The 23,073-nt window shown below is 48.2% G+C and overlaps 1 protein-coding gene across 1 annotated transcript in view; it reads right to left on the bottom strand.

The window, feature by feature from the left end:
- Positions 1-13,147: 13,147 nt before the first annotated feature.
- Positions 13,148-23,073, bottom strand: part of ARHGEF28 (Rho guanine nucleotide exchange factor 28) — a 288,520-nt gene continuing 278,594 nt past the window's right edge. Inside the window, exon 37 of the mRNA XM_077898173.1 lies at positions 13,148-14,350. Within this exon, the coding sequence (XP_077754299.1) occupies positions 14,187-14,350 (164 nt within the window). The 3' untranslated portion in view covers positions 13,148-14,186. The remainder of the gene's footprint in view (positions 14,351-23,073) is intronic.

Raw genomic sequence — 23,073 nt, 5'->3', positions numbered from 1 at the left:
GATTCAAGGTGGACTACTTTATGGAGTCCGTGGAAGCCTGCGGAGGCCCCAGAGGAACATGAGAGCTGAGCCCAGGTGGCCTGCAAGCCCGCTGCAGGGATCCGGGCATTCCGTGTGCCGTCCAGCAGCACACCGCCCTGGGCCCAAGGAACCGTACCGGGGCATCCACGGGGTCAGACGGCGGGACCAAGACGAACTCCTACGGGCCTTAAGCGGGGCACATCCGGAAGCCCCCGCCCTCGGAGACGCCGCCGTTCTCCCCAAGTCTGTTGTAGGACTCACTAATCTGGGCTCAGGAAAAGGGACGGCAGCCGACTTGGTCTCGGGCAAGCCGTGGGCGCCATCCCTCCCCGTGTCACACGCTGGGACAGCAAGGCCGTGTTTCTACTAAAATCAGCGTAGCGCCGGACGTAGTCTCTGCCAGAGAAATGGCAAATGCTATCCCCTTCGGCCCTGGGGGTTTCCATGGTGACTCCAGCAGAAGTTCCCGAGCGGAAAACCAAAAAGGTCATGATTATCGTCAAGCGATGACAACCTAAGACTTTCTTCATCCCCCCCCCCCCCCCCGGCTTTACCCTCCCTCCTCGGGGGTGGCGAATTAGCCAGCAGCACCTCCCAGGTGAGGTCACTACGTTCAGGAGCCCAACACCCGGGGAAAAGGAGAAGGACCGAAAAAGGCCAGAGCACCAGCCAGTTAACGCTGACCTGGGATAGATAGATAGATAGATAGATAGATAGATAGATAGATAGATAGATAGATGATAGATAGATAAATGATTAATTAATTAATTAATTAATTAATACAAACAAAAAACGATGACCTGGGCACTTAAACGCCATTTCCCCATCTTGACGATGTTGTAAGAATTAACGTGGGGTCCACAATCTACTTCCAGCTTCTCAGATAAAAGGACCTTGCACGAAAAGTCTTTTCGAGGTGGTGGTGGGGATGGCGAACACCACCGCGGAGAGCAAGCGTCTGCAGGCAAGCCCTGATAACGGCCATTCCTATGACCATGGAGGTGGCCTGAGAGTCTTCCATGGACTCTCTAAGAGATTCACACGTGCCTCAAAATAACCTTATGGGGGAGACACTATTATCGTCTCCCACTGACAAGTGCAGAACTGAGGCACAGGAGGGTCAAGCAAGGACCCCCCGAAGGTCACAGAAGTGGTTCTAGAACCCAGGCCCGCCGTCACCACTCCACACTTGTGGGAGGCCCCGGTTCTACTGTGGCCCCCATCCCCTATAAGCTATTTGTGTGAAGCAGAGGAGGTGGCAGGGCTACATTTCTTTCTGCAAGGCTGGGGTTCTCTCTGGCGCACGGCAGCTGATGAGCTCCCATCCAACGAGTCTGGGATGAGTTAACCTCAAGTCCCTTCTCTGCGCCCCATACTTGGGTGGCACCTTCAGTTTGTTCCCCCTGGAGGAGTACTTGGGACTTCAATATGAATCCAGTTGAACGGACTGGAGGTAAACCCTAACGCTGCCCACGAGCAGGGCCAGCAACGGGGTTCCGCTCGCTGGAGTTAGGCCACAGCCATTCCTCGATGCTAATCTGGAACCTGATGCGGCCCACATGGGTCCATCAGTAGGCTTGTCACTGGCAGTCAGTACTCCACGGTCCCCCAAAGCCCTGTCGTCCCTTGCAGCCAGGGTTGGAGCAAGGGGTGAGAGAGTGGCGCCCAGTGGGCTGCACGAAGCTGCCAGCCAGCACGCAGAGCCTCTGGCAATTAGCTCGGTTCCTACAGTTCCTTAAACAATGTTGATGGACCCTTGTCTTTCATTAAGCTCCCTGAAAGCCAGTCTCTTGATGGATCCCAGGGGCAAAATCCAGGAGGAAAGAATTTATTTTCAGACACAGTTTAACAGCAACCAACTTAAGCGGCACCTAAAAAAAATGATAATTAAATATTTCTCCAAGGAGCAAATTAAGATAAATACCCCAAGGGTCCTTCACAAAGATCTGTTTAGAAAGCGTCCAATTAGGATAACGCACACCACATTTCGAGGACCAAAGGGACTGCTCTGCTTTACCCCCCTTTTGGCCTCTGTTGGTACGCCCGGTTTCCAAGGGAATGAATTTCTTTACATGGTCAGGAGCGGTGTGTTCTCTCAGGGGGAGCACCAGGAGCTGACTTCGTGGCACAGTATCTTGTTCCTGCTCTGATCACAAGAGTCAGAACTGAAGCTCATTTAGACCAACGCATGGCACCTGATTGAGAGGGAAAACCACGTGATTGACAAAATTTTGTCAACCCATGGATGTGCCTCATAGGATCGCCCCTTGCGCTTGTATCCACAGGTAACAAATGAGACAAGCATCTATCTTTTGTTGAAAGGAAACAAGGGTTCTCTCGTTCCGGTTAATTTTTATTGGGCTTCCCCAAGGAAGTCAACCTGACTTCCACATAAACGTCCCCATTCTGAGGTTTCATTCTGAGGGATTTGGAAGCATCTTGGGGTTGATTCTCAAGGTAAGGCCTCTTACAGGCCTCTTAGTCTTGAGTGAGGGGATGGACCATATTGCGGACGGGGGTGAAGGGGGAGCTGAAGCACTAGCTAGAGCTCTGAGGCAACCCAGAAGGCCACAGCTCTGTTTTCAGAGCCTGTCCTCCCCTCCCACCGCCGTCCCGTTACATGGCGCCTCCTCGCAAGACAGAGCAAGCTAAGCACGCTTCCCGAAACAGATGCTCCATTTCCAAATGAGGGTTTGGGTTGCTTGAACTTTGTGACCTAAACCTTTGGAACCTTCCACATTTGGCAGGTCAAGGCAGGACCAACCCACTTAAGATCCAATTTTTGCTTGACTGTCCACAAGGCTGCTGTGTCGAAAGCACGATGGGAAATTTTAAGAAGCAACCATTAGGGATGCCTGGGGGGCTCAGCGGTTGAGCATCTGCGTTGCGCTCAGGCGTGACCCTGGGATGGGATTGAGTCCCACGTGGGGCTCCCTGCAGGGAGCCTGTTCTCCCTCTGCCTGTGTCTTTACCTCTCTCTCTGGGTCTCTCATGAATAAATTAAAAAATGAAATGAAATGAAATGAAATGAAATGAAATGAAATGAAATAAAATAAATAAAATAAAATAAAATAATAAAATAAAATAAAATAAATAAAATAAGATAAAATAAAATAAATAAAATAAAATAAAATAATAAAATAAAATAAAATAAAATAAATGTAATAAAATAAGATAAAATAAAATAAAATAAATAAAATAAATAAAATAAAATATAAAAATAATAAAAAATAAATAAATAAATAAATAAATAAAATAAATAATAAAAAATAAAAATAAAAAAATAAAATAAATAAACAAAATAAAATAAAATATAAAATAAAATTAAATTAAATTAAAAATTAAAAAATTAAAAATAAATTTAAAAATAAAATAAAATGCAACCATTAGAGTCTCCGACACACGAAAATGCCTACCAGGGTCTTTTTCCTGTTTGTTATCAAGGTTAATATGGAAATGTGCTGCAGCGAGCGGAGAGGGGCGGTATTTGAAGGACTCTCAGTCTCCGTGCGATGCAAATTCCTGCAGGTCAGACGCAGAAACTAGCCTCAGTGCTTTTGCTCTTGGCCAGGAATAGAGCATTTGTCGCCCCTCACCAGGCAGACTGGCACAGCCTCATTATCTCATGTCCACGCTTCCTGAACCCATCCGCTCCCCACTACACGGCGGGGCTTCTCAATTTAAATGTCAGCTAAAGTCAGAAGGTGTTTCCTAAGGATGTCAGAGCCTCGTTAGCCTCAGTTCTGTGACGGTCTTGTCTGTCACTTAGTTGACAATGTCAAGGAAATCGCTTTCCTAAGCATGCTTGCACCAAGGCTCCTCTGAATTTCCATGATACTCTCCTTAAAAAGCTGAACTCTAGGGCCGCCCGGGGTGGGGGCTCCGCGTTTTGGCGCTGCCTTCAGTCCAGGTCGTGACCCCGGGGTCCTGGGATCAAGTTCCATATCGGACTCCTGCATGGAGCCTGCTTCTCCCTCTGCCTGGGTCAGCAAGTACCTTGAAGTGATCACAAACAGCGTGCGTGTGCACACCCGCAAGGGACACGTGCTAACATTTTAACGACCATAAAACACTCCAAAATTTGACAATTTAAGGGAAAAGTAGACTGTTCCTCTTCAGTCAATGTTCTCTACTGCCTCCACTTTTATTATTTGTTTCAAGGTTTCCATCATTGCTCTTTTACTGATGCACTTAACAGATGTCCTTCCAAAGGTGTCAGACCACTGTTGCTCTTCTTTCATTTTCTGACTCCCCAATTTCTTTTTTTTAAAAGATGTATTTATTTATTTATGATAGAGAGAGAGAGAGGCAGAGACCCAGGTGGAGGGAGAAGCAGGCTCCATGCAGGGAGCCCGACACGAGACTCGATCCTGGGACCCCAGGATCACACCCTGGGCTGAAGGCAGGTGCTAAACCGCTGAGCCACCCAGGGATCCCCTGACTCCCCAATTTATTTTTCGGGAAACAAATTACCCAGAATATATTTCCCCTTTACCTGTATATGCTGGGGAGAAGAAAAAAATATAAAAGAATTATATTTTTAAAGGTGATTTTTCTTTTTTTTCCAAATTTTTATTTAAATTCTAGCTAAAATCTATGGTAAAATTGGTTTCACGTGTAGAATTCTATGATTCATCACTTACATTTAACACCCAGAGCTCATCACAAGCGCCCTCCCTGGAGCACCCGGGGGGCTGGGTCAGTGGTTGAGCATCGTCTGCGGATGGCTCAGGGCATGACCCCGGGGTCCCGGGATCGAGTTCCCTATCGGGCTCCTGCAGGGAGCCTGCTTCTCCCTCTGCCTGGGTCTCTGCCTCTCTCTGTATGTCTCTCATGAATAAATACATAAAACTGAAACAAAAAAAAAAATGCCGTCCCTAATGCCCATCACTATTCAGCTCATCTCCACCTATCTCCCTCCATCAACCCCCAGTCTGCTCTTACAGTTCGCCTCCCTCTCTCACACTTTTTTCCCCTTCATATGTTCATCTGTATTGTTTCCTTTTTTTAAAATATTTTATTTATTTATTCTTAGAGACAGAGAGAGAGAGAGAGAGGCAGAGGCACAGGCAGAGGGAGAAGCAGCTCCATGCAGGGAGCCCGACGTGGGACTCGATCCCTGGACTCCAGGATCACGCCCGGGGCTGCAGGCGGCGCTAAACAGCTGCGCCACCCGGGCTGCTCTGTTTTGTTTCTTAAGTCAACTTTTCTTTTTAATAACTAGAGACAAAGAAACAAACTACGGTTGATTCAAACAGCAAACACTCATCCTTTCTACGGCTGTAGCCTCTGTAAGTGCTTTTCTTCCGTGAGATAAGTGGAGATCATCCTCAGATAAGAGGAAAGGTGAAAAACACAACAAATTTAACAATCAACTTTAAGGGTGAGGGCACAGCAGGTCATACCTGGATAGGACGATGCAAAATGAAGCTGCCAACCTGAGCTCTTCTCCAGGACAATGGTGGATCCACGCTGAGCCAGTCTGTCCCCGTTTCCCTATCTGTACAGCTCGCAATAACCCACAAGTGTCCGGTGTCTGACCTTCTCCAACATGTAATAGTGTGGCCTGCAGCCTTCGTCTCCTTAAAGGGAGGAAGGAAACCATCCCACTCACAGCCCAAACCAAGATATCATGAGTGGCATGGCAGGACTGGGCAACAGTTCCGGCGGGAGGCACTGTTGCCTTTCCCTCTCTCTTGCTCCCTGACCCCCACGACCTCGTTCCACTCTGACTCCCCTCCAGGGTCTGGGAGTAAGAGGAGGCTGGGTCTGAGCCACTAGGACACTGGGCCCGGGGAAACCAAGCACTTCTTGTGAGGCTTTCTGATTCCCCATTTTCAGACAACACCGCTTGTACGGCTGGGAGGCCCAAAACCAACCAACCAACCAACCAACCAACCAAATCATGCTTCAAAAGCCACCAGTTCTAGTCCAACTGCTGCCAGTCCAGCAGGAAAGTCTCAGCACAATTCACTGCACCGTCTCCTTCGCACAGACTGGAAGGAGGCAACGTGGGGACACGACTCACTGGGGATCCGCGAAGCGGGATTCAAATGGAACCTAATTTGCTGAACTTGAGCCTAAACCTCACAGTAATATCACTCAAGGGGGAAAAAAAAGGAGAGAAAACACGGTGTTTTGGAAATCAACATATTTATTTCAAACTAAAACAAATGTCCTCCAAATTGAACCTGAACTAGATGGATGTTTCATTAACTTTCTAATCTTGAAGGCATTCCCTTGGCAGTTTCTCCAGGGCCCTGGGCAGCCAGACTCTTTATTGGCTGCTCCAGTTCACAGAGGACAATACCCCTGGCGGGCTGGACAACTAACGCAGCTCCAGTCTGCAAGCCTGGCTTCCCTGCCAGGGAGCTTAAAAACCATTTATGCAGTCCAGTTTGATTTCGGAGTGCACAGATGGGTTATTTGAACCTACTGATCCAAGGACATGTTTTTTTATATATTCTTATACCTCGGATCCAAGAAGCAATAATGGATGGGCTGCCTGGCCATTTCGAGCAATTATTGTGTCTGGCATGGGAGCAGGTAAAGACAGAGAAGTGTCAGCGCAGTTATCAGCAGTTACTTTCACTGGAGGAAATGTTACGCGTCCTGAGCCAAGCGCATCTACCTGTCTGACTGCTTTGTCTCTGATCGTCTCTATTTTTTTCTGCCTCTCTCACGTAGGCACGTACTCTCCTTAATTACCAGCAGAAAACGGTGCATTCTGCACACTTCACAACATCTGTTCAGGCCTTAATTAATCCAACTCTCACGCGGTCTCCATGGCAACGATGCTTAACAGGCTCCGTCTCGGCATTCAAAAATCTTCCTGGAAGTGAAGGACTCGAAGTCTGGTCCTTACGAAAATGATTCCGCGTTAATTTTGGTGTCAGGTAGAATGGGGATTTTGCGTGGAGGGTGTTCACTTGGGGAGACCACGTCCTATGATATCACGTTCCGCAGCATCATAGTAACATCAACTTCCTCTTAAATACATGTGAAGAGGAACTTTCCAAGGGACTGCCGAGAAAAATCCCGTTACTACCTTTATGGGACAAGAAATTCTTGTGCTGCGGAAGATTCATGACCACGGTCCTCCTGATGCAGCGTCTGGTTATTGTGTGTTGGGCAGTCAGAAGACACACGAGTGTTAAAAAAGAACCTCATCAGGAGGTGTGCTTCCTCAGCTTCTGGCTCGACAGAGCTTCATTAAAAGCCGATTGTCCTTTGCTGGCACCTGCCAACCTCTCACCCAAAGTGCAGCCTGCCAACAGCAGCGACGTGGGCTAAGACCTTTCAAGGAGGCTGCGAACGCCGCCAAGGGAAATGTCAAGCACGTCGCTGAGAGTCTGTTCCAGCTCTGGGGCCCGCACAGATGTGGTCCTTCATACGGACTCTGTTTGTGTTTACATTTGAAGCTACTAGGGTAGAAAACTGTAAAAATAAGCGTTGGCAACTACCCAGAAAACCTGGCCAGGTGTTACACAGGATGTTGGAGGACGGGGCGGGGGCGGGGGCAGGGGGGTAGTAGTAACGGAAGCAGAGAAGAGTGAAACCGGGCATTTAACCCTAAATGGCATTCGAGTCCACAGCACCCTCCATCATTAAATGCTTAACTTGAGCACGAATAGGAAGGGAACCATTTCTTGGAGTCCTAGCTCCTTCCTCCTTCACGGCTCCCTCCTCTGGATAAGCAAACCACCCAAAGGCGGCGGAGGAGGGAGAAGAAAAGAACTTAGACTCTTGCATAAGTAAAAATGCATTTTGGTAAACAAATCAGATCCCTGTTATGACATAAAAGGGATTAATCAACTGAGCCCCTGGACCATGAGAAGATCTCCCCAAACCTTCCCCGGGGGCTGGGACTCCGTGGAGCCTGGGTACATGGGCCCTAGGGACCAGTTATCTCCAGGCTGCTGAGGGACAGAGCCAAGGAGAGCTGGGAACTTGGGGGGGGGGTGTGTTGGGGGGGAAGGGACCCCGTCCTATGAATACAAAAGGGATCATGGAGGGATGTGGGGTGGCAGCTCTTCCAGGAACAAGGGCCAGTTCCCTAACCTAACTAGGTAGTATCTACTGAAAGGAGCAGGGAAAGTATAACCATATTTTCTCAGCAAATTCATTCTCTGTTCTCCTGCAGTCTGTTCGGGACTCTGGGCTGCTGGCCGTACCCAAGACGTCTGACATTAAGGCCACCAGGGTCCAGTCAGCGGCCACCGTGGGCCTCACAGCCAGGACGCTTATCAAGCCCCTGAACCACGGCCCTCCTTCACGCTCCTTACCCAAAGCCACATCCCACGACCACCCTGAAGGGCCTGCTCTGAGCCCGCGAACCAGAGGCGAGCAAGCGGACTGCAAGTGGGATCAGGGTTCTCGCTCAGGTCCCGTCGCCTCTGACCTTAGATTTTGCAAACCCTCCTCCTGCTCGTCTCCCGTCCCTCCCTTCGAGGGTGCAGCTCTTGCTCCCCAGGGCAGGGTCCCCGGCTTTGACCCCGAGCGCCCTCCCGGCAGGAAACTGGCCTATGTAGCAGTGAGACCAGCGCAGGCTCAGGCCTCTGCTCTCGGGGTGCAGCGCCCACCTGCCGCCCACACCCGCATCCCGATTCACTTTTACACAACACACCTGCACAGCTTCACCCTTGTCCTTGCCCCCATTTCACACCTGAGCAAACTGAGCTCAGCAGCAAAGGCTGCAGAATTATACACGTGGTGATTGCGCTCACGCGGGACAGCGGGAGCTGCTCCTCGGGGCTCTGTGGGGTTCACCCGGGGACCTGGGGCAGGGGGTCCCCGACGGCAGGAGCACGTGCTCCTCGGGGCTCCGTGGGGTTCACCCGGGGACCTGGTAGGCTCTGCCGGCTGAACCCACGCCTGCTCACGGCCCCTCCGTCCGCCTCTGCCACACCGGGCAGAGGGACTCCATGCACCGGGGGCCCCAGGCCGGCGACGAGGACCCTGACTCCCCTCTTCCCGCGGACAAGGACGACCCCACGGCCACAGGGGCAGCGACTCCCGCGGGGAGCACCTGAAGCAGCGGAGCCGCGGGCGGGAGAACAACGCGGGGGCCCCGGGAGGACCCCAAGGTGCGGGCGCGGAGACGGGTCCCGGGGCGCCCGGCTTGGAACTCCCGCGGAGTCGAAGGGGGAGGGGGTCGCCTGGGGCGCACGCGGACTCGCGCTCGCACGCTCATTGGCTCACCTTGCAGCGGGGGCGGGGCCTGCGGGGCGGAGATCGAGGGGGCGGGGCCTGCGGGGGTGGGGATCGAGGGGAGAGGCCTATGGGGAGGGCCTGGGGGTGGGGCCTGCGGGGCGGGGCGGGGCCTGCGGGGCGGGGCCTGCGGGGCGGGGCCTGCGGGGCGGGGCCTGCGGGGCGGGGCCTGCGGGGCGGGGCCTGGCCAGGTGCTTCCAGGGATGCAGGTGCAGCGGGCTGTGTCCTGCAGCCCCGCCCTCCATTTCGTCCTCCCGCAGGCTTCAGCGTCCAGGCGGGGGCCTAAGCCTGGGCCGCCCCTCTCCTGCTCCACCGGCACCCGGAGCTCCGATAGACTGGCATTGGCACAGCTGCGCCCAGGGCGCACCGTCGACCAGCCCGGTCTGGAGGCCGGGGCCACTTGCCCCCGGGGCCCAGGGGACTGTAACAGTCAGAGAGAAGTTCTCGGCGGGCTGCCCCAACCCCGGGGCCATGCACACACCTCGGGCTGAAACCCAGCAGCCCTTAGAAAGGGCCCCGTTTGCTCGCCCCTCAGGCCTAAGGGCCAGGCCTCGGTGTGGCGCACAGGTAGGGCCTGCGGAGGTGGGCTCAGGGAATTCAGGCCGGGCAATGCCATCTTTGCAACTGCCCGCTGCCTCCCTGCAGCTCGCAGGTCCCTCTCAGAAAGGGGCTTAGACACCGTCTGGAACTCTTGAGTGTCCCAACTGCCACCCTTGGGCACCTCCAGGTCACCTGGTCTGGTGGCCCACAGGACTGCACCTGCCCCGCAGGGTTGTGGATATCTGCATCCTTCAAAAGCTGGTGTCTCAGGGTCTGACTTCCAGTCAGCCTCAATCCAGGTGCTGAGATCCCCGCTTAGGGGCACTGTAAGGTCTGTGCGCCCTCAGCCACGCTGCAGACTGGAAGAGGGGGCTGTTTCATCTAATTCAAGGAAATCAACTCAGTCCGGCAAAATGGACTTACACAAAACGAGGAAACAGAAGAACATGTTCCAAATAAAAGAACAAGATGAAACCTCAGGGAAGGAAAAAGAAAACTTAATTAAATGGAGATAAGAAAACAAAGCAGGGCAGCCCGGGTGGCTCAGCAGTTTAGCGCCGCCTTCGGCCCAGGGTGTGATCCCGGGGTCCCGGGATCGAGTCCCATGTCAGGCTCCCTGCATGGAGCCTGCTTCTCCCTCTGCCTGGGTCTCTGCCTCTCTCTCTCTAGCTCTCTATGAATCTCATGAATAAATAAATAAAATCTTTAAAAAAAAAAGAAAAAGAAAACAAAGCAGAAGAGCCAGTGTCTTTCCCCTCCCTTCCTTCTACTTAACTCTGCTTTGACTCATGAACGTCATCAGTTTATCCCACCGAAGCACCCTGACACATTCTTCTGGACCCTTCTGGGTACCCTTTCCTCTTGGTTTCTTGTGGCTTGGGATCCAGTAGGCAACATCCACTTGGGCAGAACCCAGTTGCTTCTATGGTAGAGGGGGGAGTGGAAGGGTGGGGGGTGACGGGGCAGCCTAGTCCTCCTTAACCTGGCTCTTCAAGGAACCCCATCAGTCAGCAAGGTGAGAGGCAAAAGCTTCCGTGTTTCCTCACAACTTGCACAAGAGTGCTTGAAAGAGGTGAAGGTAAGTGGATGTTCTCAGTGGACACCTTAGCCCAGAGGGGAGGAACTTGCTCTGCAGAACCTCCAAATGCATGCTCCGGTGTCCCTGGACTTTTGCTTGGGTTGCCCTCCTTGCTCCCACTTCCTTTCCCGTCTCTAACTTGTTATTTATGCATCAAGCCTCAGGCACCTTCTACTCTGGGACAACTCCCTCCGCGGCACGTACTCCTGGAGCCCAGCATCTTCCCATGAGCTCCCACGGTACCATGTCCTTCTCCATATCTGTTCCTGTGTTTGGCTTCTCCAACAACCTGCAGGCTAATTCATCTTTGTTTTGCTCCTACCAAACAATAAAATGGTTTGGCCTTTAGCAGACCGTCCACTGGCTACTGAATAAATGCGCCGAATGAAGCTTGTAGAGATGCAAGTAAGTCGAACGCTGACCTTAGGAGACCTTAGTCCAGCCTTATAATTAGCCCCCTCCAGGCATTCGGCTTCTCTACTCGTGCTCTCGGGCTGTGCAGCCAGGATCCGCCTGAGGATTGGCACCGGGCTGAGCAATTATTAAATGATTATTTAATGATTTAATAGTAGCTAGCATATACTGACAGCTATGCCCCAGGCTGTGTTCTAAGCACACTCGTGTGTGCAGCATTCGTGTCTCACAGTTCTGTAAGGTAATCGTCCCTCTTCCGTGGGTGAGGACTCGGAGGCCTAGGGAGGTGACGCGACACCCCGGGGACAACAGCGAGGGAGGACCTGACTCCAAAGCCCACACTCCCTGCTGCTGTGCCTCTCTCTTTCTCTCTCTCTCTCTCTCTCTCTGTCTCTTGGGGAAAGACAGAGATGTTGACTAACACTCAGGCTGATCCTGAGCTTGAAAGGCCGCCTGAGGTCACGGGAAGGAATCTGTCCTCCTCCTTACTCCTTTACCCGCCATCCCAGGACTTCACTGCACTCCCCTTTCGGCTTAGCGTGGCTCCAGCCGCCCGGGGCGCCCGCTCTCCCTCTGCGGCGGGGCTTCGGCCCCTTCCCACCGAGCAGGGCCCCACGAGCGGCTGGAGGGGGTTGCAAGGCTCCGGCGACGGAACATCCTGATGGCTGATGGCGCGTCGCAGGGCTGGACTGCGAGTGGGGTGGCCGTGAGCGCACGCAGCCCGCGGAGGACAGAGCAACGGCGTGGCTGTCCTTCCCACAACCGATCTCCAAAGGGATGAATGTTTCCTCTAAGCTCTTCAGTTGGCAAGAAAAGTAAATCCTTTCCAGGAAACTTATTTACGACGCTGGAAAATAGGGTGGTCTTCTCCCGGGACTGGGGAGTTTGTGTTGGAACCACAGGGCGACCTCCACTGCGACCGGAGCCCTGTGTGGTGAGGACACAGTGCAAAGGGAGACGTCCTCAAGGAGCCTTTTCAACTTCTCTTCAGCTGCAAAGTCATAATCTTAAATAAGACAGTTACCAAGAGGAACCCATGATGCAGATAGCTCAAGAGATGCTCCTGCTTCCCCATGGTAGCTGCACCAAGACTCAAAGTCTGCAGGCCTGGAAATCAACTGAGCACATGAGTTTTTAAAGAACTGTGTGGGGATTCTGAACCTCTATTTGTGTCATCACGTACAGATATTTCCACATCCAATGCCGGGGGAAAGGGAGGATATTTATAGTTATATAAATATAGTTATAGTTATCCTATCCTATAACTTATAGTTATTCTATAACTATAGGATTTAGACTGAAATATCGGTGTGTTCCTTACTCAAGGGATATAGGATTCCGGACAAGGCTTTGTTGGAAAGAGAGCGGGAAGACAGGTCGTTTTCTTTAGATGCCTTTAGGAATGGAAGATACATCTCATAATTCAGGAGTTCAGCTTGGAGGTGAAGTGATTGACTAAAATTTTAATAAGCTATACCCATTCTTGAAGATTAGACTCTTAATTTGTTATTATGATTGTGACCAAGATGGCCGGAGGCAGCAAGAGTCAGAGTACTCCCAACAAAGGCTCTTTTTTTCTCCCCCAAAGGCTCTTTCTTAAACTAAGATTTGACTTGCCAACAGGAAAATATAAATGCCAACAGGTATTCAACTGGCCAGAAGACAACGGAATCTGGGTGAAATTTTTTCCCTTCCTATCACAGCTCCCTCCTGGTGAGTGCTGCAATTCCGGGTGAATTTAGTCCTCCTTGATTTTCACTTTCAGTAAGGGGAGAGAGTGTTCGCATGTGAAATGTCTATTTCCCTATGGTCTTACACAATGTTAAAGTGTTCAAATAGCGAGGTGAAAGATATTTTTTTGACTCGGAGCAAAACATACAAATATTTCTGAAGAACAAACTGAAAACATTTCCTGGTTTATTTTCTTACAGCGAGACCCATATTGCTCTGAAGGCCAGATGTGCCAGTTTTCCCTTGTGAAACAGCACATACAGTCAGCAGGCTTCACCCAGAAAGCAGTTTGGATTTTGTCCTTCAAGAACCGCAGGGCAGGGGTCCTTCTGGGGAGTGGTAGTTGTCCTTTCTCTCCACCGTGGGAGGGAAGCTGGGCACTACTGAAGCTTCACTATTTACATCAAAATGGCCTGGCTGGGGCTGTGTTGAAGGATGTTGCTCAACTGTGGCTTGAAGACCAACCAGCATTAGATTAGGACCAAGAAATTGAGCATGTGGCCCAGGTCCTAAGAGTCCAGATTATGTCCACAGCAGAGTAGTTGCCCAGTTGGAACTGGTAGGTGCCCAGACAGGACATGTTGGCCGCATGGGGACTACGACAGATCACAACCAGGAGAGGACCCCTTTCACTTCCCCAAGAAAACTTAGCACGTTAAAACAAAACAAAACAAAACAAAAAACAAACAAAAAAAACCACCCAGCCAAGAAAAGGCCTTTCCCACATGCTCCTCTGCCTTTTAGGGCCTTGAGGCCATTCCCCCTAATCAGTTGCTGTGTTGGGAAAGCTTGCCCATCATGAATATCACTCTTTCCAACCAGATTGCTTCTTCTAGATCTTAAAGAAAAAAAAAAAAAAAAACACATTTCCAAAACCAGGTGATCCAGTAGAAAATGCAATATGGGATTTTACTCTAGAGTCATAACAACTCTGAAAATATTTCTGCTTATTCAAGTTAATTTCTCCACCAGAAATCTGAAATTAGGTGTGATAAGTTAATGATTATACAAACAAGAACTGCTTTCAATAATTTAATTGGACTCATGCCCAAAGAATGTACTTGCATGAAATATTAAATATTACTTGTAAAGCAATTTGGACACAGTCACACAAACATCAGGAAAAGAAAAAATAATTCTCCACAAAATGCCAGTGTTTTGTTTTGTCTGGAAAAAAAAATTGACCACACAATTAGAGGTAAACGATATTTTCTTCAGCCGCGTCTCCGGTCTCTGCATCTTGTCCGGTCCGCGTCTGTAGGTTGTGCGCTGCTTCTGCCGCCCCCGTCTGCAGCCGGGAGCTGCGTGCACTGGGCTCCGGGGAGGCCGAGGGCCCCGGGTGAGGGGTGCGCAGGCCTGCAACAGATAGACGCATAGGTCAGAGGGGCAGCGCGAGGCCCACACACGGGATGCTAGGCCCCGGGCCGTGGGGTCTGGCACACGGGGGGCCATGGGCTCCCAGGGGAGCGACAGCCTGCAGTGGCGGCAAGGGACCCAACGACTGCAGCACCGACGTGCTCGCTGGCACCCAGGCCTCCTCTAGCTAAGAGCCTTGCAAGTAAGTGCAGGGCAGGCTCAAGTGGCCGGACACCTGTCTCCGTCCGCAGGCAGAAGCCGTGCCAGCGCCAAAGGGGTGCCCCCTGCCCACAGGCCAAGGTCTGCCTCCGTGAGGGGGCCGGGTGCACCTGCACGGCACCTGGCCCCGGGTTCCCGGGGCCCCCTGACCACCCCCCGACCTGCCTCTAGATGCCCATGGGCCAGCGGCCTGGGCTGCAGGCCTTGGCAGGTGGCTGGGCCTCAGCTGTCGGGGCACCCGCTTGCCCAGGGCAGGGGAGGGGACAGGGCTGGCGCCCTGGAGGAGGGAGGCCGCGGCCACAAGCTCCTGCCTCCGGCCCAGGACTCCGGGCACCCTCGCCCGCCACTCGCCTGCAGCACATGCCCTGTGGCCTCCACGGACACGCGAAACCGGCAGCGCCATGTGACCAGCGATGCTGGCTACCTGGGCCCTCCTGACCCGGAGGCTCGGCTGTGAGGCTGGAGAGCAGCACCCCACACGGCTGTCCCCGGGGCCCGCAGACACCAGTTACCGCAGGAGCTGGAGCCAGCAGGGGAGGTGGCCCGGGACGAGGGGAGCCTGGACCCACAGCTCTGTGCTAACCCAGGCCTCCCTGACTCCAGATGCCAGTGGGACGTCGGAAAATCCATCTACGTTTGGGTGACTTGATTTTACTGAACCCCGATTCCAAATCCTGTCCCTCAGATTCTGGGAAGCCACTAACTACTGCTATTTTCACGACTGAGGATGCCTCTACTCCCCTCGTGCCCAGAACTGGGCCCGAGAACTGTGGGTCTTTACTGACATCACTCTTTAAGCCTCAAAATGTTGCAACTCACATTTTACAGTTTGGGGAATGGAGGCTCAGGCCACTTCAAGCCCTCCCCCAACATCGTGCAAGCTAGATCTGAACTCAGGAGCACTGCCACTTGCTCATGGGATCAAGATTCTCACGATTCTCATTCTCACGGTGATGGAAATGGTTTGACCATCTTTCCTAAATGAATAGAGACCTTGAATGTCTAGTGCTTCTCCTCGCTAAGTACCACATTTTGAAGAGTCACTTAGCAAAAACGAAATTCAGAAAAAGACATAGCAAGCTCCTAAAAACACACACAATTATTATCAAAATTACAAAGCTCCCTCATTTTATCAGGCAAACACAAACCACCCCCCGGCACCCCCTTGTCTACGAGGGCAGCACACAGCAGTCCACAAGGCCCTCCACTATCGTAGCACATCTGGAGACGAAGAGTGCCTGTTTGTGGTCACAACACACATTCATGCTTCCAACTCCTGTCCCCAGCCATTGAATGAATAAAGCCATTTAACCTCTAAGAAACCAATATTCCCAGTTTCACTACTCATGTTTAGTATCACACAACCTGAAACACACGCACAGCTCCAAGCCTCCGTCTGGTGGAGGGGGCCGGCCGGAGCCACCACAGTGCTGCCTCGTGGCCAACAGAGCGTCCAGCCACATGACACGAAATACCACACGGAGAACGAACAACTATCCACTGAATGAGGTGGCTGAGGGGCGACTGGTGACAAACGTGACAATACCAGGCCCGATGAAGCCCTTAATCCACGTAAGTCTCCTTCCTCTGGGGTGTGAAACATGGAGCAGAAACCCCGAGACACCGGGGAGTCTGGATCTGGCGAGTCCTCCTACTGGTTTCAAGGAAGGCATCCTCAAAACGAGCCGAAGGACCACATATAGATCAGGATTCTTTTATCTTAAGTTAAACTGTAGGCTCTGGTTCAGGAAGAAAGAGACCCAAGAATAAACGGGGGGAGGTGTAGTTGGTAATCGTGCGTGTGTGTGTGTGTGTGTGTGTGTGTGTGAAGGGGTGCAGACGTTTACTGAGAACTTCTTGAGATAAGAAGAAAAACACAGAAGAAGAAGATCTCTCGGTGAGAAGCCGCTTCCTTGGCCCTCAAGTGACGGACTCGCGTTGTTCTCCCAGATGGGTGACTAGAGGTTGTCGGGGTATGTATGCCTGAGGGGAGCTCGGTCTCCTCCTCCGTGTTCTTCCTTGGTTTCCACCCTAACTCTTTAGGGAAGGTCAGACAACCTTCTTTGAAATTAGAAACCCTTCCATGATTTCTGATTTTGTTATTCCATTTCAACCCTGAAAGAACCCCAGCACAGCAACTGTATACTTTCTCAAGGTCAGCCACCTTTTTCCACACTTCTTACCCTAGAGAATATGACCATCATATGGAACTCTAAACTGGAAAAACATTTGTTAAAACAAAACCTCACTGATTCAAAAAGCAGAATTCTTGAGTAACAAAAAATCATCCAATATTGTGATCAAAATCCCTATAAATTGCTGGACATAAAAATACCTCAATTTTAAATAAGCAAAGATATATGAATTTAACAGAAACAGAATTTGGTCAACCATAAAGCAAATGCTATTATAAGGAAACAAAACTACAAACTGGAAGGAAACTTTCAATCTAGTGTCTCAATAGAACTTTTCCTTTTACTTAACCTAAAAGATATAATGTGATCTTTACCATACTTCTGGAAACTAAACACAAGGAACATTATTAAGCTTAAAATAAAGACAAATAGGCTAAAATACATAGAAAACCCAAGGCCTTGCTAAACCAAGTGGAGAAATAAAATCTTGGTGCAGGATTTCTTCTACTGAACCGAACTTTCTTCCACACCCTACAACTTCATCCTTAAGAAGAAATCTCCTTAGACCCACCGTCCACTAATGAAGTTTTTCAGAATTCTAAGTACCCACATTTTGGCTGGTACTATTCTCTTTCTCCCATGAGTAGGGCTAGAAAGCATCCATTCTACCAAGGACATGCCCTGCACCACACACCGATAATCCACAGACCAGCTGGTGTCCTGAATCTCCCTATTCTTAGCCTTTAGTTGCAACCTGTTGGTTGACATTTGCATTCACCACTTTCATCATTTGCTCACCTCGTATTGCCATTTTAGACTATCAGGGAAGAGAATCTGAGGTGTGGGATGGCTTGTCCTGAGAAATGGACACTAGCAAGATGCAAAATCAGCCTTCCCGCCATTGGCTCTCCACCATTAGTATTTTGAGCCAACCAAACTGGATTAAGACCAGCCTATAAACTCGAGGTGTACAGTGCAACCACGTGCCATATTGAAAGTGGATGAAGGGCCCCATACGCTGACGGCTGAATGCAACCTGTGAACGACAAGGTAACCTCGGGCAAGTCATCTCTCCTCTTTGGGCTTCAATTCACCAAGGAGTTTTGAAGTCACCATTCCAGCCTCTTGAACTCCTCTACCGAAGGAGAATTTATACATTTGTGTTTTGGGTTATGATTCACCAAATAATCTGAGGGAACAACAAATGAATGTGTTTCATTATCTTTTTTAAAAATTTTTTAAAGATTTACTTATTTATTTATGATAAACATAGAGAGAGAGCGAGAGAGAGAGAGAGAGGCAGAGACACAGGCAGAGGGAGAAGCAGGCTCCATGCCGGGAGCCCGACGTGGGACTCGATCCTGGGACTCCAGGATCACACCCTGGGCCAAAGGCAGGCGCTAAACCACTGAGCCACCCAGGGATCCCCCAATGAATGTGGTTTAACTCTTTATGTTCAAGAAATACAAATTTATCACCTTAGGTCCCATATAATGTTTTTAAGGTAATTTCCAGACATGGGTTCCGCCCCCTACCTTCATTCCTCTAGCACCACCTAACTGCCAGAGCCCACAGAGTCCTCAGGGGACAGTCTTCGGAAAGCTACCTAACGAGAAGGTAATGCCCGCAGTCAAACCCAGCGCATGACCTGCCCGTCAATGAACAGCAAGCTGAAGGAAACAGCGAGTTGCTTCCTAAGTTGTCATGAAGAAAAAGTTTGTGACAAGTCGGAAAGGGCTGTCCGTCATTTTAACATCAGCAATACTTGCCTTTCCTGGATTTTCTGGATGGAAACACATTCTCAATCATGGTATTTTTTAAGCCATATTTAAACTTAAAAGCACCAGTATAACTTTCATCATAAATATCAACGGTGGAGGTCCAGAACTTAACTCAACAGTATGGCCCCTGGCCAGGCACCAGCAGCCCAGTGCTGCAAAAAAGCACACTGAGTCTACTGTTTAGATTGTTGATGATGCCCTGCTCAGTCCTCTGCGTCTCATCCCATTCCAGTCTCCCAAATAAAACTCACAAAACAGAGCTCTGAGTCTCTGGGTCTTGGCTCTGTTCTTGTTTACTTTAACGAAGTGTTCTGACTTGTGCTCCTTATTACTATATCCCCAGTGCATGTTCCGAAGATCAAAATTCACACTTCCCTAGAATAAACTCCACCTCAAAAATTTTTTGACTAATGTTCCAAGTCTGCAAAATAAGTTGTATTCCCTATTTAATGACTGATTCATGCTTATACTGTGAAACATTTAAAAAATCGTTTCCTGATGGCATCACTGGCAATCACTGTTTTTTCTCAGGAGCATTAATGCACAGCATTTTTCTTCTAATGGAAAACACTTCTTGTAGGGAGCTTGAGGTATCTTCAGAGCAAAGGAAAAGTGGTCTGTGTCACTAATTCTGCTCGACTCCATTTTCCTCCGTGAGCCACAAAGAGGTCGTGAGCCTCTGGCATGAAAATGAACCTAGATTTGGTGTCTGAGACCAATGATCTCAACTACTGTTATGATTCCATTGCGACCCCTCATGTACCAATACTGCTCCTGCTCCCTGCCCTGGAGGGAGTGTGTGTGCACATGTGGTGTGCTTGCAGAAATTTGTAACCTATAAAAGCAAACTTTTATAATTTTTCAAATTGTGACTGTTGTAGCCGGACTTTTTTTTCTTATCGGAGATTAATACATTTGGAATCGATTGTGAGTTAAATAGGTAACACTGACAAGAAAGCAGTTGAAGCAATCAATACAATGAAGATGAGATTATATTAACAGAAGACATGATACACCAAGCCTGTTATCTGATCTTGGATTTGTTCCCACTCTCTTTTTTCCCCATTAGGTACCAATGTTAAGGACTCATGACCTTAACGTTTAGCAAGCCCCATAGGAGGGTGGGGCAAGTGCTTCCACCTTCCCCCTCTTATTTAGGATGCATTTCAAAGTGTTTCTCTAAACAAGATACCAATAAGTGTTAAAGAGAAAAGAATACAAGTAAGTTGATGCAACTCTGGGTAAATCAAGTCTATTAAAAGATTCCTGAGAATGTTACAGGCTCCGCTACATTATAAATCTCTGAGAGGGGAAAATGGTAAGTGGCATCCCCCAAACTCGGGGAGAGTTCTCTCACAGTGTGCTTGGCAGTGCTGTGTTCCATGTAACATACTTTGGGAAACGGTATACTAGAGAAAGATAAATATATTATAGATTAAGGAAGAGACGGTGAATGACCAAGATGCCAGAATAAATCAGGGCAGGAAGTTGAAAATAAGTGAGGTTTTCCAAATTCAGAAACTCTTAACCCTGTATATAATGCCCTATGGTGGACCCAGGCAATAATCATCAGTGGCCACTAGAGTTATCAGGATGGGGAACCTTATAATGCATGGACCAAGGTGACAGCATCTGAACTCATGGGGCAATTATAATATCATAAAAAGGCAAACAGACATGGTAAGCCTATAAGACGCAAGAGGAAATGTACAGTATGTATAATGTAGGAGATACGCAACACCATGTTTTTCATGTCAGAGAAGTATCTAGTCAAATATCAAATACCTATTCCCAACTATCCAGTTTACAGGAAATACAGAAGTAGAATAATATGTTAAACAACACTATAGAAAAGCAATCAGCAAAATTCAGAATGTAGGACGTTTAAACACCCCCCCCTCCCCCGCCCAGGGAGGAAAAATGTCATTTCAAAATATAAACAACTTAGTCTTTTCAAAAAAATTATGATTTTTTAAAAGGGAGAAACTTTAGATTAAAAGAGACTTAAGAGATCTACAAACCAAATGCAACATATGAAATTATTTGGATCCCGATTCAAACAATCCAAAGGGGAAAAAAAAAACTGAAGAGAAATTCAAGTGCGGAGAGTATGATTTTAAGTAAAAAATGTTACATTTTTTTTTAGGTGTAATGATATTATGGTGATGTTTAAAGAAAAAAACAACATTCCTTGTCTTTTAAAGAAAGATACTAAAGCATTTTGAGATGAAATCATAGGATATCTTAGATTTGCTTTAGGATAACCCAATGTGAGAGGGAGAAAAGAGCACCAATGAACCAAGATTGGCTTGTCTCAGTTTTGGTCATCATTAAAGCTGAGAGTTCATTAAATCATTCTATTTTTGTATACATTTGAAATGTTCCATGATACATTTTTAAAAGTCCGTAGCCTTACATATATTTGGCCTATAAAATTATAAAGGGCTCTCTGTTATTCCAACATTGTAGCTTCTATACATCTGATAGAATTGGAATACTCTGGCAATAAATTAGAGTCTTCCTCTGGATGCAGAGTATGTTTAGATCAATTTTAATGCAACTGTATGACAAGTCGTTGGCAAATGTGTGTGTACAGGTTTATATCTATTTAGAAAGATTCATAGTTCATATGAATCTAATCCATAAAATAGATGAGGTTCATTTGGGTTTATAGCTACCCATAAAAAATGATACAGATTCAAGTGTGGCCCATTGCTTTTGCCTAGATAATCTTACATCTCCTAAGTGAACTGTAATTCAGAAAAGATCTTTTATACCCTGGGTGTATTTGTTGGTGGTAATGAATTGGTAAGTAGCTCATGGAATTTAGATTCCTCTCCTTTAGCCTTTTGAGTTTGCCTAGAACTAAAAAGTGATATTTAAGAAATAGAAAATATTTAGTCAAATAATTTCAAAGTAAATTTCAGTTTTTAATAATATATATTGTCAAAGGAATTAGTGAATATGATTCAAAAATTTTATCTACTCAGGATGCCTGGGTGGCTCAGCACTTGAGCATCTGCCTTCGGCCCAGGTTGTGACCCGGGGGTCCTGGGATCTAGTTCCCCATCGGGCTTCCCAGGGAGCCTGCTTCTCCCTCTGCCTGTGTCTCTGCCTCTTTCTGTGTCTCTCATGAATAAACAAACAAATAAATAAATCTTTTTTTAAAATTAGAGATATGCTAGGTGAATTAAAAAAAAAATTAAGAGCATCTGGGTGCCTCACTTGGTTGAACCTCTGACTCATGGTTTCAATTCAGGTCATGATCTCAGGGTAGTGGGATCAAACCCCGAGCTGAACTCTGTGCTCAGCTGGGCATCTCCCTGAAGATTCTCTTGCTCTGCCCCTTCCCCTACTCACTCTTGCTCTCAAATAAAATAAATACTAAGAAAAAAAAAAAAAAGAATCAACAGACTAGTAGGAGATTAAGGACAAGAAAAATCTCCTAGAAACTTATTTGTAATGGAAGTCGAAAAAGCAGGAAAGTCAGAGGATCCAAGAGATCCAACATATAACCAGAAACAGGTCCAATAAGATAATAGAAAGCAGAAACAGATTTTTTTTAAAGGGAAATTTCCCAGTATCGAAGGAAATATCTCTAGATTGAAAGATCCTAATGAATAATCAGTAAAAATGGCTTTCACGAAAGACCACACTAAGGCATATACTACAATTCATCCAGGAAGGGATAAAGAGAGAATTCTAAAGGCTCCCAAAATTGAGAACAGGTCACAGAAGTTTAGAAATAAGAATGGCACCCGACGTCTTGAGAGCAATCCGAGAAGAAGAATCAAATCCTTCAAAATTCTGTAGGAGAATAATTTTTGATCTAGAATTCTAAGCCTAGATATCTTACAAAAACCAAGTATGAATGTGGCAAAGATAAATTGAATGAAAAAGACATTTCAAATTAGTTAATTGGGAAAAATGTGCTTTCATGACCTCTTTGCTTAGGAAAGTTTGGGGATCCGCTCCACCAATTAAAGGAATAGATCACAGAAGATAAAGGGACTGAGGACAAAGGATCCGTCACAGGAGGGATAGGAAGGGTGACACTTGCATAGCTGGCCTGGGAACGGGGACCTACGAGAAACAGGAGGCCAGAGGACCCTGGAAGGGAAATTTCAAGGAAGGAAAATGAAGCTGATAGATACTGGACATGTCGCGTGTGTGCAAACTACTATTGGTCAATAACTGAGCGGCGTCGGAGCTTTGAAGGAAGACATAGTGGAAGGAAGGAAAAATGTAAGCAAATGAAAATGGCAGATGGTTAAAGATTCAGTAAGATAGAAGAGAATAGTCAAAACCAGTGTTATTTTAAGTAGCTTCTGCACATCAGGTTGATTTTTTTCCATCTTGAAAGAGCTCAGCTCTCACAAATGTCCTTTTCCAATCCTAAAGGATCCACATACGACTGTAAATGATTTCTCTGAAAACTATTTCTCAAAGTACAAAACATACTGAACCCATTTGGAAAGAATGAATGTGTCTCCATGAATAAGACTGAATGCTTGAAATTCCAAAATCTGCTGTTAGGAAAAACACCTTTATAAATAGTCAACTCACCAAAGAGATAACCTAAAAAGCA

The sequence above is a fragment of the Canis aureus genome, chromosome 5 (genome assembly GCF_053574225.1).
Source record: "Canis aureus isolate CA01 chromosome 5, VMU_Caureus_v.1.0, whole genome shotgun sequence".
NCBI classification, from domain to species: Eukaryota; Metazoa; Chordata; class Mammalia; order Carnivora; family Canidae; genus Canis; species Canis aureus.
Note: the sequence above shows the minus strand (reverse complement) of the source record. Positions and strands in the feature narration are given on the sequence as shown.